At 43.2% G+C, this 19,615-nt stretch overlaps 1 protein-coding gene across 2 annotated transcripts; it reads left to right on the plus strand.

Moving 5' to 3' along the window:
* Window positions 1-732: 732 nt before the first annotated feature.
* Window positions 733-14,147, plus strand: LOC147613048 (Protein kinase superfamily protein). 2 transcript variants are annotated; one of them, XR_015263343.1, is made up of 8 exons: window positions 733-918; window positions 1,049-1,162; window positions 1,420-1,573; window positions 1,670-1,794; window positions 5,034-5,147; window positions 5,294-5,366; window positions 13,663-13,784; window positions 13,869-14,004. XR_015263343.1 is itself a non-coding variant. In XM_086782345.1 (7 exons), exons 1-7 carry the CDS (start codon window positions 838-840, stop codon window positions 13,698-13,700), a joined length of 699 nt encoding a protein of 232 aa, XP_086638471.1. In that variant the 5' UTR covers window positions 733-837; the 3' UTR covers window positions 13,701-14,147. The 2 variants fall into 2 exon arrangements, 1 of the variants encoding a protein (XP_086638471.1); XM_086782345.1 differs by having other exon boundaries at window positions 13,663-14,147.
* Window positions 14,148-19,615: the final 5,468 nt, after the last annotated feature.

The following is a 19,615-nucleotide window of genomic DNA, read 5'->3' on the forward strand; positions in this document are numbered from 1 at the left end:
GAAAGTAAATAACACCAACGATGAAAGTCCTTTGACAAAGAAAGAAAGTAAATAATACCAAAAGTGATACAACGGTACCATGGACATACCGAGCCATGGAAAATTGAAGGAAAAGGTAAAAAGAAAACTAACACTAGTGTACATACATGTAATCAATAGATGATACCATGTAAAGTGCATCTAAATCCAGAGATCATATTGTGTAAAGTAAGATATGCCATCTAATCAGTAGGATGATACTGTGTCTAGTGTGTAAAGTGAGATTGTTCAACTAATGTACGTACATGTAATCTACAGATGATACTATGTAGAGTGAGAAAGGTTGTGATTAGCTAATGATGAGACCCGCGTTGGCTAGAATTATGGCGGAGGGAATGTCAGGCCTCAATGATGGAGCATGTCATATCGGTGGGAGAATCTCTTGGATTTGTCTCTGGCAGATGGAGGGTCGTGGTGCTCTAGATCGAGGACTTCTAGCCTACATGATAAATCAGACTCACTCATTGAGAACTCCTCTAGGGCAAAGTGAGATGGACAAAAGAGCGACACTTACGGTCGCAAACCAACAAAAACTCTAGAAGTTGCTATTTTTGGGAGATTAAGAAGACATTAGATAGAAGGCTTAAAAACCCAAAAAAACGTAAGCTGCTTGGAAAGTAATCACTTCGAATCCTCTCAAGTTAAGTTTAATTAATCAATGCACCTAAAAAAATGTTTTGGTTGCTTATTTTAGGGTATTATTATTATTAGTAATTTATTTATTTATTTTTTGGGGCCGGAACTAATACCCTGTAAAAGTGAAAACCCCTCTAAACTAGGAATAATACACAGGCTACGATGGAGGCTGTGACGACGGAGATTGTGGCTGAGAGCAAGAACGCTGCGCCAGGGAAGCTCATAAAGCAAGGGGCTGAGGCTGTGAGTGCCCTTCTACTTTCTTTTGTGTTTCATATGTGTGTGTGTGTGTGTGAGAGAGAGAGAGAGAGAGAGAGAGAGAGAGAGAGAGAGAGATTTAAATTGCCCATTTTTTGGTCTTGTGTGCACTCAGCGTGTGTACGAGAGTAGCTTCATGGGCAGAAAAGCCGTTGTGAAAGAGCGCTTCTGCAAGAAGTACAGGCACCCCATCTTAGACTCCAAAATCACACAGAAGCGCCTCTATGGGGTAAGAAACACATGCTTATTTGGCAAACTATATACATGTGTGTGTATAGCACACAATTTTAAAGGATTCTTTTGATATTAGATTTTGTATTGCACCATCACATGATCTTTGCCTATTTAATGATTAATTGGGTGTTGTAAATGATTTCTAAAGACACCTTTTCTTGTCAAATTGTGTTCTTTTTTGAAGCTGTTCTTTTTGAAGCTGTAATAAATTTATTTAATGGTTTTAAGAGCAAAATAATGAATTATTTTCAGGAAGCTAGGAGTGTTGCAAAGGCTCGTAGGCTTGGGGTCGCCACCCCGGTCCTTTTTGCGGTAGATTCTGTTTTACACACCATAACATTCGAATATATAGAGGGCATGTCTGTCAAAGACATTCTACTACAAGCAGATCCACTTCCTAGCTCTGGTTGCTTCCAAGTCCAGTATGCCTTTTGTTTATGTTTTTCTTTTCCTCACGTTTCTCTAGCTCTTGCATTAAAGGATTGAGGTTGGTTTTCCCCAGGTGGCAAGGTGGAGGAGATTGCAACCAAGATAGGTGTAGCCATAGCTCGACTACATGACGGTGGGCTAATACATGGCGACTTAACAACTTCCAACATGCTGATTCATACCGAGACAAAGGACCTGGTGCGTGTCATTCATAAGTAAAAAAGAATTGGCTCTGTGGAGTGCTTCTTTGTTACATGTCTCATCGGGCTCCTTAAACTGCTTGGAGAGATTTGGTTGTCAAAGAGAGGGAATCAGATCATGTGTAGGGTTAGCTAGCTTGGGAAGGTAAACCTAACCATTGCAAACACAAGGGTGTAGGTTGAGCCCAACACTTATGCCTATGCAAGGAATCATGTGTGCTTGGGAGTGACCCATGAAAGCACACAAGGAATCATGTGTTCTTGGGAGTGACCCATGAAAGCACACACATGTATGTGGATAAAATGATTCCATGCAAACGAATGAGGCAATGCTAGAAAAGTCTCATGGGGAGGCAAACACAATGGGGGCATTACAGAACATGCCACCGCACTGGGTTTTAATGGCCTTGGCCCTTCCCCTTCCTTTGAAACCCAAAAGAAAAGAAGGAAAAAGCTGAAAAAAGAGAGGCATTTAAGGGCGTGACATTGCATGGCCTATGATACAATTTTTGTACTTAAATATTGAAACAAAAGAGACATTACTTGGAACAATTATTACAACCAGCTACTTGTCAACCCTCCACTACCAAGGACACAAATTCTGTCTGCTTGAAGTGCTCTAGTTGGTAAATGCTTGAATGAGGGGTAGGAGACCCCTTTTTGTATTGTTATTTTGCGATGGGTCCAACAACTACAGCCATCGATGTTTGAACAGATGCAGCCTGCCTTGGGACTTAAAAACTCCTTACCAACTGGGCTATACGCTAAGGACTCTATTTATTGAGTCTGGTGGAAGGATGTCCAGGGCACTGGTTTGGGTCTGTTGCCTCCTAGAACTCCTAATAAGCGGTACTCTCCCTCCCCCATACGTGGAGTCCCTCCATCCCTTAAGACATGGAGTCCGTGGTGCCTTTTTGGCAGTAGTTGGGCACTTGATTATGTTGAAGTCAGGAGGGGGAAGCAATACCCACCTTGGGAAAGCTTCTTTTAAGTTGCTCTTGAGAGGTAGTAGGCTTTTTGGGCTTAGCTAGTTGGGCTTTCTGCCTAGTTTGTATGAAGAAGGGGGACCACCTCATCTCTATCTTCATCCATTTCAATGGCCTTTTCTTTGTCTGGGGTATAAAATCCTTATTAGTGGCCTTTTCTTTATCTGGGGTATAAAAATCTAGCTTATCTACCTCATTTTTTAGAATGGGGACATTCTCTTTCCCAAATGGGGGTTGAGGGTTCTCTTGGATTTCTTGATGATTTTCTAGGACATTGAATCTGATCTATGTAAAAATGGGTTGGATATGGGGAGTGCTTGCTTTCCTCCCTTCGGTGATAGAGACAATCTTCATTACCCTTCTCCTTGGGGGAGGAGGAGTGTCATGGGAAGGAGAAGTCTGACCCTTCTTTTTCTCTTTTTGGGCGCTTATCTGCCATGATACTTTTTAGGAAAGTGGCCTTGTATACCACATAAGAAATAGGAGTTGGGTAGGTTTTCGCAAATTAATTTTTTCTTATTGGTGGCTGGGAGATGAGAAGAGCGATGTTGTATGTGTGTTATGCTGGAGGGTTGTTAGCAAGTGGAGGATGGCGCGGCCAGGCCACAGGGCAGCCAGCCCTAGGCAGCTGTCTTGTGTAGTAGCCAGGCTAGCCCAGCCAGCCCTGGGCAGCCACCAGCAGGGCACACTGTTGCAGCCGCCTAAAGAAGCAGCCAGACTTGGTGCACAGTAGGGGGTGAGCAGCAACAAAGGTGCGCAGAGTTGGGGGCAGCATCCTGAAGGTGTGCACAAAGGAAAGAATTCTGTGCAGGCAGTAGAGGAAAACAGGCCGGCAAACAGGAAAAAAGCAGCATTGTTTTTCTAAAAGGGGAAAAGCAAATAGTTTTTTTTAAACTAAAATAATCTATGGCTTTCATCTAAAAGAGGGGGGAAAGCTATAAGTCAACCTAAAAGCACATGTGGGTTCTTTTATTGCTCAAAGCACATTAGTTTTTTAGGGGAAAAACCCAAAAGCAAGTAACCTACTTGACCTTTTAGTATAAGACGGGGGGCTTGCTTGTGAGTTCTCCACATCCGAAGTCCATTACATGTGCCCTGTAAGCATGAGGCATGGCTGGCTCCTCACCATGCATTGATACATTTTCAGCCATAGCTTCTCCCTCACGAGCACACTCGAAGGCATGAGTGGCATGAGAGATACGCGGAATACTTGCACTAAGAGAAAATTTCAGCCTATGTTGCATGTGTTGTGCATGCACATTTTCAGCCGGCAATGGCATTTGACATACATTTTGACCACTACCATAAACATTGTATCTATCACGGGCTACATAAGGTATTCCTACATGGCTTGAAGTCACTAATTGTTCCTCTCCCATAGCATGGAGATTCATCCTCTTAGACATAAGTTCTTGTTCGAGCACCTGTGGGGATTTCAAGACATGTGGGATGTTTGCCTTTTTTGCATAGGCATTCTCGGTACGAGCCAAGTATGCACGTGCTGCATCCCTCGGTTGCATGTGCAACTCTTGAGCAATCATTGCCATTGCATGATCCATATAAGATTCAGCTTTCTTGGCCTTCAAATGGTCATGTACCAATGGATCCTCGCGGCGGTAGAGATTCAATTCTTCTTGTTGTGCATGGAGAAGAGCTTGCATACGAGTAAGTTCAGCCCTCAAGACTATGGAGTCTTCTTCTTGCATCTTCTCTTTGCCACGGGACGGCTGTCCTACATATTCATTTCTCTATTGTGCACCACATGAGCTTGCTCATCCTGTAAAGCATTGGAGGCATGCATTTCATTGTCCCTGCCTCTTGCGTTAGCATCTCCAACATTCATTGTATGGCTGTCCATAATGTTCTAAGTGTAGAGATAGCTAGTGTTCACGGTGATCGTCTCTCACGATAGAAGTGAAAGAGAACCGTATGCTCTGATACCAATGTAACTTGGTTGAACACAATGCTAATCAATACACTTAAATACACTAAGATTTGATGGACACTTGCTCAAATACAAGAAGTAATTTGCTGAATTGACAAGAGACACACAATGAGCTGGAACGGCCAACCCCTTCCTCAAATAAAGTATATTTATCTTGGGAGAATCCCTACCTTCCTCTTCATCTGTGGATCTTAATGCTTCAAATGATGGGTTCTATATGTACGTAGCAGCATCAATTTGCAATGTTAGGTAGCAGTGATACTTGTTTACGGTTTGATAAAGCTACTTTGCTGTTTGTACAACCAGGTAATGATTGACTTTGGGCTCAGTTTTACATCTGCACTCTCGGAGGACAAAGCAGTCGATTTGTACGTGCTGGAGAGAGCTCTGTCGTCACTGCATTCGTCTTCTGGTGATGTTGTAAGTTGCACATTCCTCTTTATTTGCAGCCAATCCTGGTTTTTTTGTCTTGTTGGTAGGTTCAGAATAATGTTTAGTCCCTCTCCTTTCCCCTCTTCCTGGGTGTCTTGAACGGTGGGCACACAACCTTGCCTTCATACTTGCAGATGGAACTCATCCTTGCAGCTTACAAAAAATCATCAAAGCTTTGGAGCTCTACTGTGAACAAACTAGCACAAGGTAATCCCCCCTCTCTACTTCTTAGAGCCATAGATGCATAATCAATTTTGTGCACCACGGACGTGCATATTCTCATGCAAGCTTGCAGCACACACATGTATCCTCATGCAAGTAAAGGTATTCTTATCTCCAATAATTTCTGTGTACAAGAAGACACATTACAAGCAATAAGAAGCATGAATGTAAAGCAGAGAAGAAAGAGGGATTCTCTTCCCATTACTTCAGCTTCTATGGGGATGGAGTGAAAGACCCAACCTTGTATGTAACAGCAGCCCACACTATCTCCCCCTTATTTCTTTCTTCCTCGGGGGCCTGTTTCAGTGTCTCATTGCTGCTTGTGCTTTCTTGTCCACCTCTGGTCCACTCCCTGTGTCACTTTCTTGGATATTTCCTTGCTTTCATATGTGAACGGGCTCTGGTGGACTCCAAGATGCCGAAAGGATCATGGTTGTACAAGCTTTGGGAATGGGGGATTTTCCAATACAAGACGGAACATGGTTATGGTGCCCAGGACAGGACATTGGATAGAGACAATGGCTATGCAGGACTTCGTTTGTGTGGGAAGCACCCAAGAATTTGGGAAGTCCAACTCACTTATAAAAAGTTTATTTTTAAGGGATTCAACTCATTTTAATTAGCTTGGACATTTTATTGTTTCGGCACTCCATGAGTAAAGAGCTGGTTATTAACATTTGGGGTGCCTCGGACATGTAAAAGCAGGAAATTAACGTGGGATTCAGATTTGGTCCACTTTTATTCCCTGGCTTCAAACACTTTGCATAAGATTGTTATGCGTGATTAAGGGGTTACCAAATTCATTAAAGGCCCTGGTTTGTTGGGTATTTTGGAGTCTCTTGTGTCTTGTATGTCCACCCTCTGTACCTGTAAGGATGTGTGTAACCATCTATATGTGTTTGTATAGGTGTGAACACCTCTTGTATGTGTAAGTGTGCGTATATGTGTGTGAACACCCTCTTATCTGCCATGTGTCATGTCCCCATATGTGTGTGGTTTGCAACCTATAAAAGCTTATACTTTGTGTACTTCAAATTATATACAATACTCATTGAGTCGTGCAAATCATCTCTCTTTAGAGCATTATTACATTCTCTCCCGCCAGTTCTCTCTGTTCACCTGCACCGCGACTGTCTGCCGCCATCGACTATGCCTAGAGCTTCTGTGGGAGCCGGTTCTCTCTGCTCACCCGCACAATGTGTCCTCCTCGCCTTTGCTGCTAGTCACCCTAGTCTACTCCCACTCTGAGAGGCCTCTTCCAAGGTGTTGACTTTACCTACTGTCAGGTCTCTTCTTATGCCACTGTGACAGCTGGGTCTAGCCAGCAATTCTCTAACCTGCATTTACAGCCACAAAAAAAGTTTACTCATCATGGATGTGCCTAGATCAGCCATCACCTTCAAGAAATTCTCTAGAGCAAATTTTCTAGCATGGCAAACCAAAGTGAGGCTTATACTCATGAGAGATGGTCTATGGAACAAAGCGATGTTGGGAATCAAGGTCTTGATATTTGTGTGTGAGTGACATAAGCAATGATGTAAGGAGGCAACCTTTGTAAACCTATAAAGGTACATGTACTTTCATTGAAATAATCAAGCAACTATCACATCATTTAGTCTTGAATCACTCTCTCTTGAGCATTGTCTTCCCTCTAACTCTCTCTCTCTCTCTCTCTCTCTCTCTCTCTCTCTAACCTTTTTGGTCTCATAGGTCATTTTGGCCTTCTGAAGATGTTAATATATTATATCATTTCATTTCATTTCATTTCATTTTCTCTCTCTTTTTCTCTCTACCAATGTCTGCTGCTCCATAGCCATGGCCTTACTCCATAGCTTAGCTAAAGCAACAAGTGAAAGGGACAGATGAGAAGCCCGAGGGACTTGAGAAGTCAAGGCATGGGTGGACCGCAATGACAAAGCACTTGCCCATATTAGCCTGGTGCTTGCAGATAATTTAATACATCACATCGACTTCGACAAAATTGCAAAGGAGGTATGAAACAAGTTGGAAAATCTATTTGGCAATAAGATTAATAATTCAAAAGTGTTCTTGAAACAAAAATACTAAACATTAAAAATGAAGGAGCATCACTCACTTCAAGAACACTTGAGCACTATTGGTTCTTTATTACAACAACATGCTGTCCTCACTGCCAACATTGATGAGATGACAAGAAGGTTGTCCTCTTCTCTAGTCTCGAGAACATAGATAGGTTCAAGGAAGTCCTCTCTACACTTAAGAGTGTCTAGAGAGATGACTTATGACAGCATGGTAGTAGCTCTCAGAGGACCAAAATACAGTGGTCCTCGACATGGAATTCTCAAAACAAAGAAGCAAATTCAAAGGCAAGGCAATGAGGTGTGTAGAAAGCTATGCCATAGTAAAGATAAGTGCTTCGAAAATGGCCAAGGAACAAGAAAAGAACCATGCACAATTGGTGATAGAAGATGCAGACTCAGAGGAGGAAGAACCAGAGAAGATGGAGACTTCTATGGCAGCACTTGATAAAGACTTATATCTCTTGCAGAGATAGATACCGACTGGGCTTTTTAGCCCACTTCATTTTTTTTTGTGTTGAGTTGGGTTCTCTGCCCGATGTTTGTACCAGCTTCTGTTATAAAAGGCTTTGTAATCTCCTCGTTAACACAGAGGCCAAGAGGTTCATTGTTCATCTCACCATGCATGTGGATTCATGTTGGGATGTGAGAGGGTAATTCAATGAACACTTCACCATACACGTGGATTCGTATTGTGATTGTGGAGTGAGTGTTTCATTGTTTCCACACCATGCTTGTTGATCAGAGTTGGGATTGTATGGGAGAACATGGGAACTGTTGGGATTGGGAGAAAGGATTGCCAGAATTATGAAGAACCAACTTTTCTGTCACCATGGTTTGTGCTCTTGAATGGCACTAGTTTGTGTGCACAACACATGTTTCTTTGCGAGGCACTAGTTTCTTGTGCATGGCACTTATTTAAGTGTCTTAGCACCTGGTTGGTGATTTTCATTGGCATATGATTATCTCATTGATATTAGTGATTGAGACACAATTGGCTCTTGTGCCTGTGTCTAGCATATCTTCCATGGAATTCTCGCCTATTTATTTTGGGACATGATTTTGATATTGGTATTATGGAGACTTATTTAGTCTCACTGATTTCTCTGGGACATGGATTCTTCAGATATATTGGATTTTTGAGACTGTCTCGTCTCGCCCACTTAATGGGACATGATTATATCTTGAATATATGGCTTGAAGCTTAAAGTTGCGGACAACTTTTAAGAAGTTGAGGAGGATGTCACCAGCCTGGACATTTCCCAGTATGAAAGGGGTTTGGTGGACTCCAGGATGTCTAAATATTTGGAAAGTACAAGCTTTGGGAATGGGGGATTATCCTAGAATACAAAGGACCACACTCCTAAAATTTAGGAGAGTTGCTATTTTTGGCCCGACTCCGATGGAAATTCTGTTCGCGTCATTACATCTGGAATTGAGCAGATACCAAGAGTTGGCAAAGTGCCTATGATAGAATGTCTACCAGGTGGGATATTTTTAGAGAGAGTTTATGGAAGGACCTATCTCTTAGATTGGGACATGTGGCAAGAAATTGGACCAAAGTGAGACAAGTGGCCTGACATTTGTTATAAAGTGGATCAAAGTGAGACAAGTGGCCTCACACTTGTCACTTCAGCTATTGTGTGGCTCTCCACTTGTCATTGTAGCCTTCTCTTGCCGTTTTAGCTCATGGGAGGCCCAAATCTATAAATTGGAGTCCTCTCTCTTCATTAATAGAGGCTCTCTTGCTGCACACTAGCCTCTACCACCGCTACAAGCTGCCCTAATGATGGCTACTCTCTTTCTCTCTCTCTTGAAGGCTGCCCATGAAGAATACCGGCTGTTGGGGGATTGTTTTGGAGGCTTCCATCGCGAAGAAATACTGAAGCCAAGGGTATTTAATCATTTATTATGATTTCTAGCCATTGTACTTGTTGTACGAGCCTTTGTACCTGCTATACTAGCCATTGTACTGACTGTACCAATCCTTGTACTTATTGTACTTGCTGTACCATCCATTGTACCGGTTGTACTAGCTATTGTACTTATTGTACCAGCAATGTACTTGTTGTACTCGTCACTATACATGCTGTACCAGCATTTGTACTTGTTGTACATGCTGTACCAGCCACCGTACCAACTGTACCAGTCCTTGTACCTGCTGTACCAGCCAGTGTATCGGTTGTACTAGTCATTGTACCTACTGTACCGGCTGAATGGAGAGTTGTACTTGCTGTACCAACTCTATTGCATGAAGACCCATGGTTTTTGGGGAAGAATCAGTACCCACATGGAGGTATATGGATCATATTGTTGGCTCGGCATTTCTACAGCCTATGTTCCGGCTTGGTTGCCTCGTGTTGGGCTGTGTTATGGCATTTGTATATGGATAATCCGGCACCTCCCGTGGAGAGAGTAAGGCCCTCAAAGCTTGTACATGATATTATTCTCCTTGGGTAATAAAATACTCCAAGGGGGGGGGGGTGGGCCCATTCCGGCCTCTATGCGGTGTCACACGTGCAAGCTCCATTTTTAGCATTTGTGGATGCTTTGTCCAGCTTTATGTTTTATGCAAAGTGATGATGGATATGTGTTAAGGCTGTGGCCATGTTTAAATGTTTTAATATGCATTGATGGTATCAACAAGTGTGTCAAAGGCCCTGGCACTCACCGCCGCGAGTTATAGCGCCCCTCGGGATTCACTGAAAAGCCTCAATTGGACACCAAAATGGGGTGGGCAATGAGCCAACCCAAAATCCACATGACTTGCGCCAGTTGATTTGCGCTCCAGATGCATGGTAGAAAGTTTCTATCGCCTCAGCAAATCTCTAGAGGTTTCCCTCATCTCCGGACAAGTATATTGCTATGTCATCAATGAACTCGGAATGAAGTAGCTCCACTTGGCATGCGGATGGGATGGCGCAACCCCTGTAGCCTTGTCTCTTGAGCGGAGATAAAACTACTCATGGCCTCGGCTACAAACATAAATAGATAAGGTGCTAGTGGAGAGCCTGCCAGATTGAGTGAGAGCGGAAATCTGTCGCCTTTGGCTCCCTGGATGAGAACCTACGTGGCTGTGTGAAGCGGATCAGAGCCGAGAAACACCTTGGACCCACTCCTCAGGGAATCCCATCGTGCACATCATCCCCTCCAGAAAGCCTCAATCCACTCTGTCATAGGCTTTCTCAAAATCAAGGAGGAGAACAATCAGATCCTGTTGCCTTAACCTGGCCGAAGCGGTCGCCTCCCAGAAGTGAAGCTGTTGTCCTAGGATGCTCAAATCCTGCCTGGATGAAACGAATCTGCATGCCACGGATCAAACCGTGGAGGAAAGGCTCCACTCGCTTGCTGATGGCCTTCGGCTAGAATTTTGTAGGCGGTCCCTAGGTGGGTTTCCATTGCCGAATCTCCAATTTGTCACCACCCTCCTTGGGAATCAAAGGGATCAATCCTTCTGATAGCCTCTCCGGCAGGGCTCCCGTAACCATAATCTCATTGAAGGAAGCTTTGAAGCCACCTTCCATGAGATCCTAGTGCAGAGTGTTGGAGAAACAAGGAAACTAGAAGCCCATTATTTGCCCCTAGGGAGTGCCATGAGAGCCTCCGCAAGCTCCTCCGCAATAAAGGGAGTCAACAGGAAAGTTGAGAGAGCGGGAGGAACCACCTTTCTTTTGCCCACGTGCATTCAGTACCTGTGAGGATATGGGGGCACCCAGGAGGATAGAGCGGAAGAAATTTGTGGCACTTGCTCTCACATGGGGGGGATTTGCAACAATTGATCCATCCTAGCCTCGCAATTTGCGGATACCATCCCTCCGTGTGTGTGGACCTGCTATCTCGAAGAAATCCTCAGTGATTGTGTCTCTTGCGTGGGTCCAAAAGCATGGTATCTGTGCTCCACCCTCCGCTCCTCGATGGAACTAAGACTTGTACGGACTGCAGCCTACTGGGCCTCAATCCACGGGCTATCTGGTGTACTCTCTAGGAGCCACTGCAGGGAGGCGAGATTCCGACGGATGCTCCTCTCCTGCTCTCGGAAGCCAATCTACTTTACGCTGCCTCCTATAATAAATTGCCGATCTCTGAGGCCTATGTCCAAGGTGCCTGTGGCTGAACCTCAGTTAAAATCCAGACTCTCAGATCTCCTCTATCCTGCTGCATATCTCGGAGTCTGGAATGAGGCTGTCAGGGATCCGGATGCTCAAATGTCTATCGAGCCTCCCTGGGTCCTCTAGGGATGAACCCAGGGATAGAATGATACGTGTGATTGGAGAAAGTAGTGCTTGCCAGAATAGCAATCATGCCACCACGTCCACAAGCCCACTCATCTACATAAAATCGGTCTGGACAGGTTAGGGCTTGTACAGGCATCGATGGTCATCTCTACCGGCTCCGTGGAATGATGGATAAAATAGGCTACAGTGAACCGAATTAGCTTGCTGCCTCCTCGCCGGGTCAAGCATGGCCGGAGGGCGGTCGGAGTGCTCCGGTGAGGCGGAAGGGGAAAGGGGTGGGGGGGGGGTGGGTTTCCCCGATGAAGTTGGGGCTGAGGGACTGCACGGGGGAAAGTCGGAGCAGAAGACGGGGGCTGAGGGGAGGGCTGGTGGGGGGGAAGAGGGCTGAGGAGGGGGGCTGGGGAAGTAAGGGTTCACCTGCTAAGGAGGAGGGGCTAGGGGCTGCGAGGTCGGGTCCGCCGAAGGCTCTGACAGGTCAGAGGGCTTTGCGGGAATCTGGATGCCTAGAGCGGGATCGTGACGAGGCAACGGTCTCTAGAAAGGGGGGGCTGGCGGTGGGTTCCTCAAGGGTAATGGTGGGGGGGCATCATCATTGGGGGCTGCTGGGATAAATGCTTGTAATGGATCTTTGACAAAACCGTATCCTCTTGTGGCCTGCCAGCTTGGCGCGCTTGGCGGTGCCACTCTGCTGTGGAAGTCTGATGGTGGTTCCAACTCGGGCCAGCGGTCTGCCACTCTCCTGCACTGGGATCCACCGAGGCCGGGCCTTAGTGCTCTGATGTCTGGGGGTTGGTATCCCCCCCACCCTCCTATGAGGAGCTGAACTGGGAATTGCGCGGCGCCGCGTGTGGGGGGGGGGGGGGGGGGGATGTGTTTGGCACCACTGGAGGAACCCTCCTGGTGGGGACAGGCTCTAGCAAGGTGTCCCATCTGCCAGCAATGCAGAATAGCAGCTCCCTGGAGGCAAGGAAGCGATATGGCATGAGGAGCTGACTCTGGACAGGCTATGCAGATACAAAGAGATGGAATCCCGGCTGTTCAAGCTAAAACTGAAGCGGCTGTGTGGGGGGGCGATTCCATCCATCTTATGCTTCAAAAAATTTAGGGTTTCCCAAAATTAGGGCTTTTCAAATCTGATGCTATAGGAGGCTATAGCAACTCTCCGATGCTTGATACCTGCCCTCAATTTTGAGAAATGTTGGGGGATTTGAGATTAATGCTTCGATTAAGTACGATTTTCAGAAAGTCATAAAAACCCCAAATTTACCTCCATGATTTGATTTTTGCAGCTCTATAGATGCTTTGGCTTCTGTAGATTCGTGGAGTTTCCATCCTGTGAATGCACCGCCTCTCTCTCTCTCTCTCTCTCTCTCTCTCTCTCTCTCTCTCTGCTGCGCTGGTAACGATGACATGTTTTGATTTATCTAGTTTTTGCTATTCAGCCTTGAGGCTTGACCCTTGGGTAAGCAATGAGCATTTATGTAACTTGTAAGTTGTAACTTTGTAAGTTTTTATAATGGAACTTGGAGAGCTTGAGTTCACAATGTATATTTGTATCTATTTGTCTAAATCTCGTCCTTTCTATGAGGTATTATATTGGTCACGTATGTTACTCGGCCCAAGCCTGAAACATACTTGAAACATTCTTACATACCCGAATGGGTATGCATTTGCTAAATGTATGTTATGAACTATGATTGTCTAATTATTTGGACATGTGCATTCCATGTGTTTGATTGGCTCTTTATGTGTGTGAGCTTGGGATTTTTGGAGCCAGTTGTGTTTGAATAGGATTAGCAGGGCAACAATACTTGGGCAGCTGGGCCACAATACTTCTGTTTTGCTTTCAGTCATGCATGGTTGCAAGTTTTTGCATCAGAACTTTCAAATGTCCCAAGGTTCCTGTTGCTAATTGAAGTTAAAGTTGTGGTCATTCTTGTGTTGGAGGCTTTGCTTTTGTTTTTAACCCTTGCATTCTCTTGGTTGCAGTTCGTTTGCGGGGAAGGAAGCGCGTGATGTTAGGGTAGACACTCAAGCAAGGGCGTTTGATATCTATCTGCAAGCTGCAGGAAGGGTGAGGTAGAAGGGAGAGAGACTGGGAGGTCATTCACGTAAGGTTGGTGGAATTTGAAATAGCTAAGTTCTCAGTATAATGGTGGCATAAAACAGTCAATCTTCTTTAACATGTTACGCAGAAAATAGTTCACAAGCTTTTCAATAGCAGGCTAAGAGGATGGTTCAAGAAATTGGCAGGCTTTTTGTCTTGGCATGAATGCCTAATTGGTTCTTGGCTCTTAAAAAGCTGCCCAATTTATGTAAGTACTCTACTTAAAAGTTTACAGTGGTTCTATAAATAGTTAGGTGTCATCTCCTCGTGGGAGCATGGTATGATGGCTTCCCAGGCAAAGGCCTACTGACAAAAATATTAGCTGCACAGCAGTCTCACATTTGGAATCATATAATTTTTTACAGCATTGCAGGCTTTGTGAAGCATTGAGCACGATAGTTTTGAGTATGCTATGCATGATGGAATTGATGATTTGAAGCTTCTTGACCAGACTCTCATGATGATTGTTTTTGTTAAGTTTGGGAACCATTGGTATATTTGTTAAGCGTTGAGAACAGTAGTTTTGAATATGCTATGCATGATGGAGTTGATGATTTGAAACTTTGTGAGTACTCGTGTGGATTGTTAATTTTTGGGAACCATTGGTGTATCTTCCTGCTGTGTTAGATTTGTTTGGAAGTCTTAATCCAAGTTTCAGTGAGCTGCCAGCGGGTTTATCCAGTTTTTTGTATCTTAATCAGTGAATTTAGCCAATCAACTACTCTGTTTGTGTTTGTGTGTTGCTTGAAATAGTGTGCCAAGCTTGCATGATGAGCAAGCAAGAGGGAGGGCTACCTAGCAAGCCAAGAAACCCTTGGAGTTGGTACATTTTATGGTGTGAAGAGAACTGAGTCTCTTAGTGGGGCTGTTTATTTTCTTTTGTTTATTGATGATTTCTCCAGAGAAAAACTTAGGTAAAAAGAAGAGTGAAGCTTTTCATGTGTGCAAAGAATGGAAGTTTGAAGTGAAAAGTTAGGGCATAGAGTCAAAATCTAAAGATTCGATAGAGGTGGTGCACCTCAACATCTTTTGAGAAATTTGGCAACGAGCATGGTATTTGAAGATAGTTGATTGTGTGCTATACACCATTCCAAAATGGCGTGGCTGAATAGAAGGATAGTACCAAATGTACACTTTATCTGGTGCTCACAGACATAATTATTCCTTGCAACCACAAAGATAGAGGCTGCATATGGGCAATTTGGAGCAAATTTAAAACCCTAAAGGTGCTAGAGGTGACTAGCACATGGGCCAATGGTCGGGATAAGTATTGGGCACAATATGAACACATTTTATGACATTTTTAATGACTTTGTATGGCTCGAAAAGGGTTGGCCAAGACAAGAATATGAACACATTTTATGACATTTTTGATAATAATGACTTTTAATGGCACGAAAAGGGCTAGCTTGAAAGGAATTCGACTTGCTATCAAAATCCCTATATAGGGGCATGCCAAGTTTGGGTCATTCTTAAACATTGGCACGCAATCATGACATTGGATTAGCCAATTACACCTCCAATTCAACGTTTTCCATTAATATACAAAGGAGGAAAGTAAGCTTTAGTTTATGCAGAGTTGGATCTTTGCCACTCATTAGGAGGAAAGTAAGCTTTAGTTCATGCAGAGCTGGATCTTTGCCACTCATTGTCATTACTCATTTACCTATTAATATAATAGTAGGAGTAGGTTAGGTGAAGAGTTCTTCTCTTCTCCTCTCTACTTCTTTGTGTCATCATTGCACATGTGATTGGTGTTAATCTCTCGTGTGTAGCATTAATCATTCATTAAGCGCACTTTCTCATAGTAAGCATGTTATAAATAGGTGTGGAGATGACTAAGGACACTATTCACCCTAAAGGTCTTTCTTACAAGTTTTGGAAGGAGGGAATTGCCACAATAGGACACATCACTTTGACGCAAGATCCGAAAGGAAAGCCTACACAAGTATACAATTTTTTGTTTATTTTAGAGTCTTTGGATGTGCTGTTTTTGTGTTTGTGCCAGAGAAAAAATGGACCAAACTAAAACCCAATCAAAGAAATTTACCTTCATTGGTTAGAGCATGAAGAGGAAGGGCCTATACTGTTTGATCCAAAGATGTAGGAGGTCATCATAAACTAGGATATGGTCTTTCAAGAGCACCATGCTTTCACTTCAGAGGGGGATATATTCCCTATTCTCGAGCCTCCAATTCAAGATGACAAAAGGCCAAGAGGGGGAGGAGGATTCTAATGAAGTTGCTCAATTGTGAGAAAAGCAAAACCCTATTAATTGCTTGAGACTAGCAATAGACCTAGAAGATAAGGCATCTCTTGGAGGGAAGACCAGAAAAAATCATGGTGTTAAAGGGGATCAGTAAGAAAATGATCAAATTGCAAGAAAAAAAGAGAGAGTGGTCCTCAAAACCGAAGGACTGTACTTTCACGAATTGTGCCGCATGGAGGTGCTTGTAGGACTTAGACCACCTTTCATTAATCAGGTGTATTAGCTTAAATATACTGAGTTTCATACTTATTGTACTTGTTGTCCACAGTCCAGAGGGTGATTATTGCAGGTACAGTGTATTGAAGAGTTCATTTAATGCATGTTGTCTAAGCATTCATACTGATGCACATTGCTAAGCATGCATGTGTGCATTGGGTTGCCTGTAAATTAAACATGTTAGCCTGCAAAATAGCAATATTTTTTCAAGATGGCTTCTCTCTCTCTCTCTCTCTCTCTCTCTCTCTCTCTCACACACACTTAAATGAGGTAAGGTTACTAATATTTTACTATAATGAAACGTAAGGCTTTCTCTCTCTCTCTCTCTCTCTCTCTCTCTCTCTCTCTCTCTCCCAAGAAAGCTCTTGCAAAAAAATGGTGTGAATGGTGTTATTTTTTTTTAAAAGTTCTTACATTAGTAAAGGGAATGTTTTAATCCCCCTTCCAGGCCAAAGTCGCCCTTGTGAGCCAGAGCCTGGATTATTATTAAGTTTTTTTTTTTCAATTTTTTATTTGCATTCAAAAGAGGGCGGCTATAGTCTCCTCAAATTCAAGCATGCTGAAATTCTCTAGCCCTTGTTTTAGTTCTGAAAACAAGTTGTTTAGCTCCGTTTAAGTCTAATTTAGCTTTAACATATCTTTCTTTCTTTCTTTCTTTTAGATATTTAGATGTGTTGTAAAATAAATAGGTTGTTTATATAGAAGACTTATCTACATTTGTAAACACACACACACACACATGGTTCATTTGGTGCACCAGAAATATGGCAATGTTTGATATCAGATTGTGGTGGGCTCCCCTAGCAACTCATTAAACTTAGAGTTCTAGAAGATTGTCATGCTTTTGACAAACCTGAGCTAAAGGCTAGCCTTCTCAAGATTGCCAACACATCGTGACATCTGGATTCATTGTATCAGCCGATGTATCTTTGTACCTCATGTCCCTTATGACATGTGAAAAGAAATAGAAATCTTATTTAAAAAAAAGGCACACACACGCACACACACATATATACATACACACACCTGTATATATACAAATGCACATGTGTGCATTTTTGTGTTATATACATATATATAATTATAATATACATGCATGCATGTGTGTTTGTGTTTTTGGATGTAGGTATGTAATATGTATCTATCTATATTCATAATATCTCCACTAATCTTTAAAAGAGAGATTTGTTGACTTTTCTTAGTGCTGCATAGGTTAATGAATTTTCGGATTCAAAACGAGGCTACTTGGTCTACACAAATAGCAAGATATGCCCTCCTACAAGCCCACAATGAGGAAGCACAAAATAGCCAAATGCAAGGGCCTTTTGCCAAATACGAGAACTTAACTTTGGTCTTTAAAGCCTATAGATGCATAAGAGTGGGGCACAAGGAAAAGAAAGTTTATGAAGGGATTTTTTGCTACAAGTAAAGTTGTGCATGGAAATGCTTTGGTAAATAAAAGTAGCTAACAAGGGAGAACAAATCCATGATGGCATTGCTAGACAAGGCAAGTCATATTATGCGTGGATTTGTATAGCAAATGGGATGCTTTTCCTAATTTGGAACAAGTCCTCAAGGAGCTTCCATCTATTAATCATATCATCTTTTTACATGGGGAGAGAGAGAGAGAGAGAGAGAGAGAGAGAGAGAGAGAGAGAGAGAGAGATGTTAGTGGGGGACGGTGAAGTTGTAGGGCTTACACTTCTAAGCGGAGAGCAGATGGTCGGCTAGGCATTGGCAGATGATTCTTTCATGTTCCTTAAGGCTCAAAGAGATAATGTTCAAAAGGCTATGGTTGTTTGGAATACTTTTGGTCTTGCTTCAGGGTTATGTATTAATATGTAGAAATCTACTCTAATAAGCGGTACCGAGAGCGATTTGCTTGGTTTGGGATGGAATGGGCAAGTCATACAAAGGGGATGCATCACACGCCACTTGGGTTATCCGATTGGAGTTGATGTTGATTCACAGGCTTTGTTGGCATGAATTTCTATAAGGGTAAATGATAAGTTTGTGTATTGGAAATCTCAGGGTTGGCCTATGCACATTCGGCTCAAAATGTCACAATCCATTATGATTAGCATGATATCTTTTTTCTTGCCTTTATTGCCATGGATGGGCAAAGCTTTGCATCAGATACAATAGCCAATTTGATTTAAGCTATGGAAAAGAGCAGGAAAGAAGCTAGGGCAGACGTGGATTTCTTGGGAACATATTACTACTTCGAAGAGGAGTGGAGGAGAAGCCCTATTAGATGTCAGATTATATATGGTCGCTAGGAGATGACCTTTATTGCAAGATACGTGTGTATATCGAGATCTATGGGTGGTAATGGCTAAGGCCCGCATAGAGGAGGTCGCACTTGTGCATTGTAATACCAAGATTGATGGTGCATGGTGGGATGTAGTGAATGGTTCCCAACATGTTCGAGTGGTGGCTTCACCTCTCCTTTCTCATTTGATGATCTCATGGAAGGAGATGTTGGCACACAATGGAAGCCTTTAGCAGTTGAATTCTATAGCAGGTGAGGTGTTGGCTACTTCACGACTTCTGGAGTGGCTTGCCAAACTTTTTGAGTGGCCAAAATTCAATAGAATGGCTTGATTGGGACTAGTGAGAATTATGGATGCTTTGTTGCCAGGTAGAGGCTGCTTATTATTGTCTTTTTGGAAAATCCGTCAATATTTTTAGGTTTCACATGGATATGTACAGTTATGGGAGAAGGTGAGGGCAGCACTCACACCATTTGGTGATATTTTTTAGTTGGAGGATCAGCAACCTTGGTCAGATTGGGCATTTAGAAAGCCTTAGGACATTGTCCAGCGTACAACAAATCAAGTGTACCATATGATGGTAGAAGATAAGCACGGGATCACTAAGAAGGCTAATAGGGTATGGAATATCAGGAAGAGTAGGGCTTGGTGGAAGGAAGTGATCTTATAGGTATGGTGGAAGGAAGTGATCTTATAGGTATGGTGGTCTAAGATTCCATATCAAGGGAAGGTGTTCCTATGGCACATGCTAGTTGGAGGCCTACCGTTGGGGGACTAGTTGCGAACTTGCAAGGGATTGCTTCTGGTCATTGTGTGTTTTGTACTACATACTTGGAAACATGCCCGCATCTTTTCATTTCATGTCCGGTGGCAAAGAAGGTGTGGGATTTACTTTCTCGCGTATGGACTCCATTGACAGATAGGCCCGTAAAAGTTAAAGATTGGAATTTTGGCAAGATTTCGAATGGGCCAAATAACCCAGAACATTCAATTTTGTTTCATTTTTTCAGGTGGACAGGTTTGTGTTATATCTGGTTAACTAGGAATGCCTTCATATTTGATGCAAAAGTTGGTATT

Source organism: Cibotium barometz, chromosome 44 (assembly GCF_041138505.1).
Source record: "Cibotium barometz isolate CiBa-2024 chromosome 44, ASM4113850v1, whole genome shotgun sequence".
Classification (NCBI taxonomy): Eukaryota; Viridiplantae; Streptophyta; class Polypodiopsida; order Cyatheales; family Cibotiaceae; genus Cibotium; species Cibotium barometz.

What these genes read in the sequence shown, in the direction of transcription:
- LOC147613048 (XM_086782345.1), top strand. Translation starts at nt 838, where the DNA reads ATGGAGGCTGTGACGACGGAGATTGTGGCTGAGAGCAAGAACGCTGCG. An exon ending in TAAAGCAAGGGGCTGAGGCT is followed by an intron (nt 919 to 1,048) that starts GTGAGTGCCCTT and finishes GTGTGCACTCAG; the next exon opens with CGTGTGTACGAGAGTAGCTT. An exon ending in CACAGAAGCGCCTCTATGGG is followed by an intron (nt 1,163 to 1,419) that starts GTAAGAAACACA and finishes AATTATTTTCAG; the next exon opens with GAAGCTAGGAGTGTTGCAAA.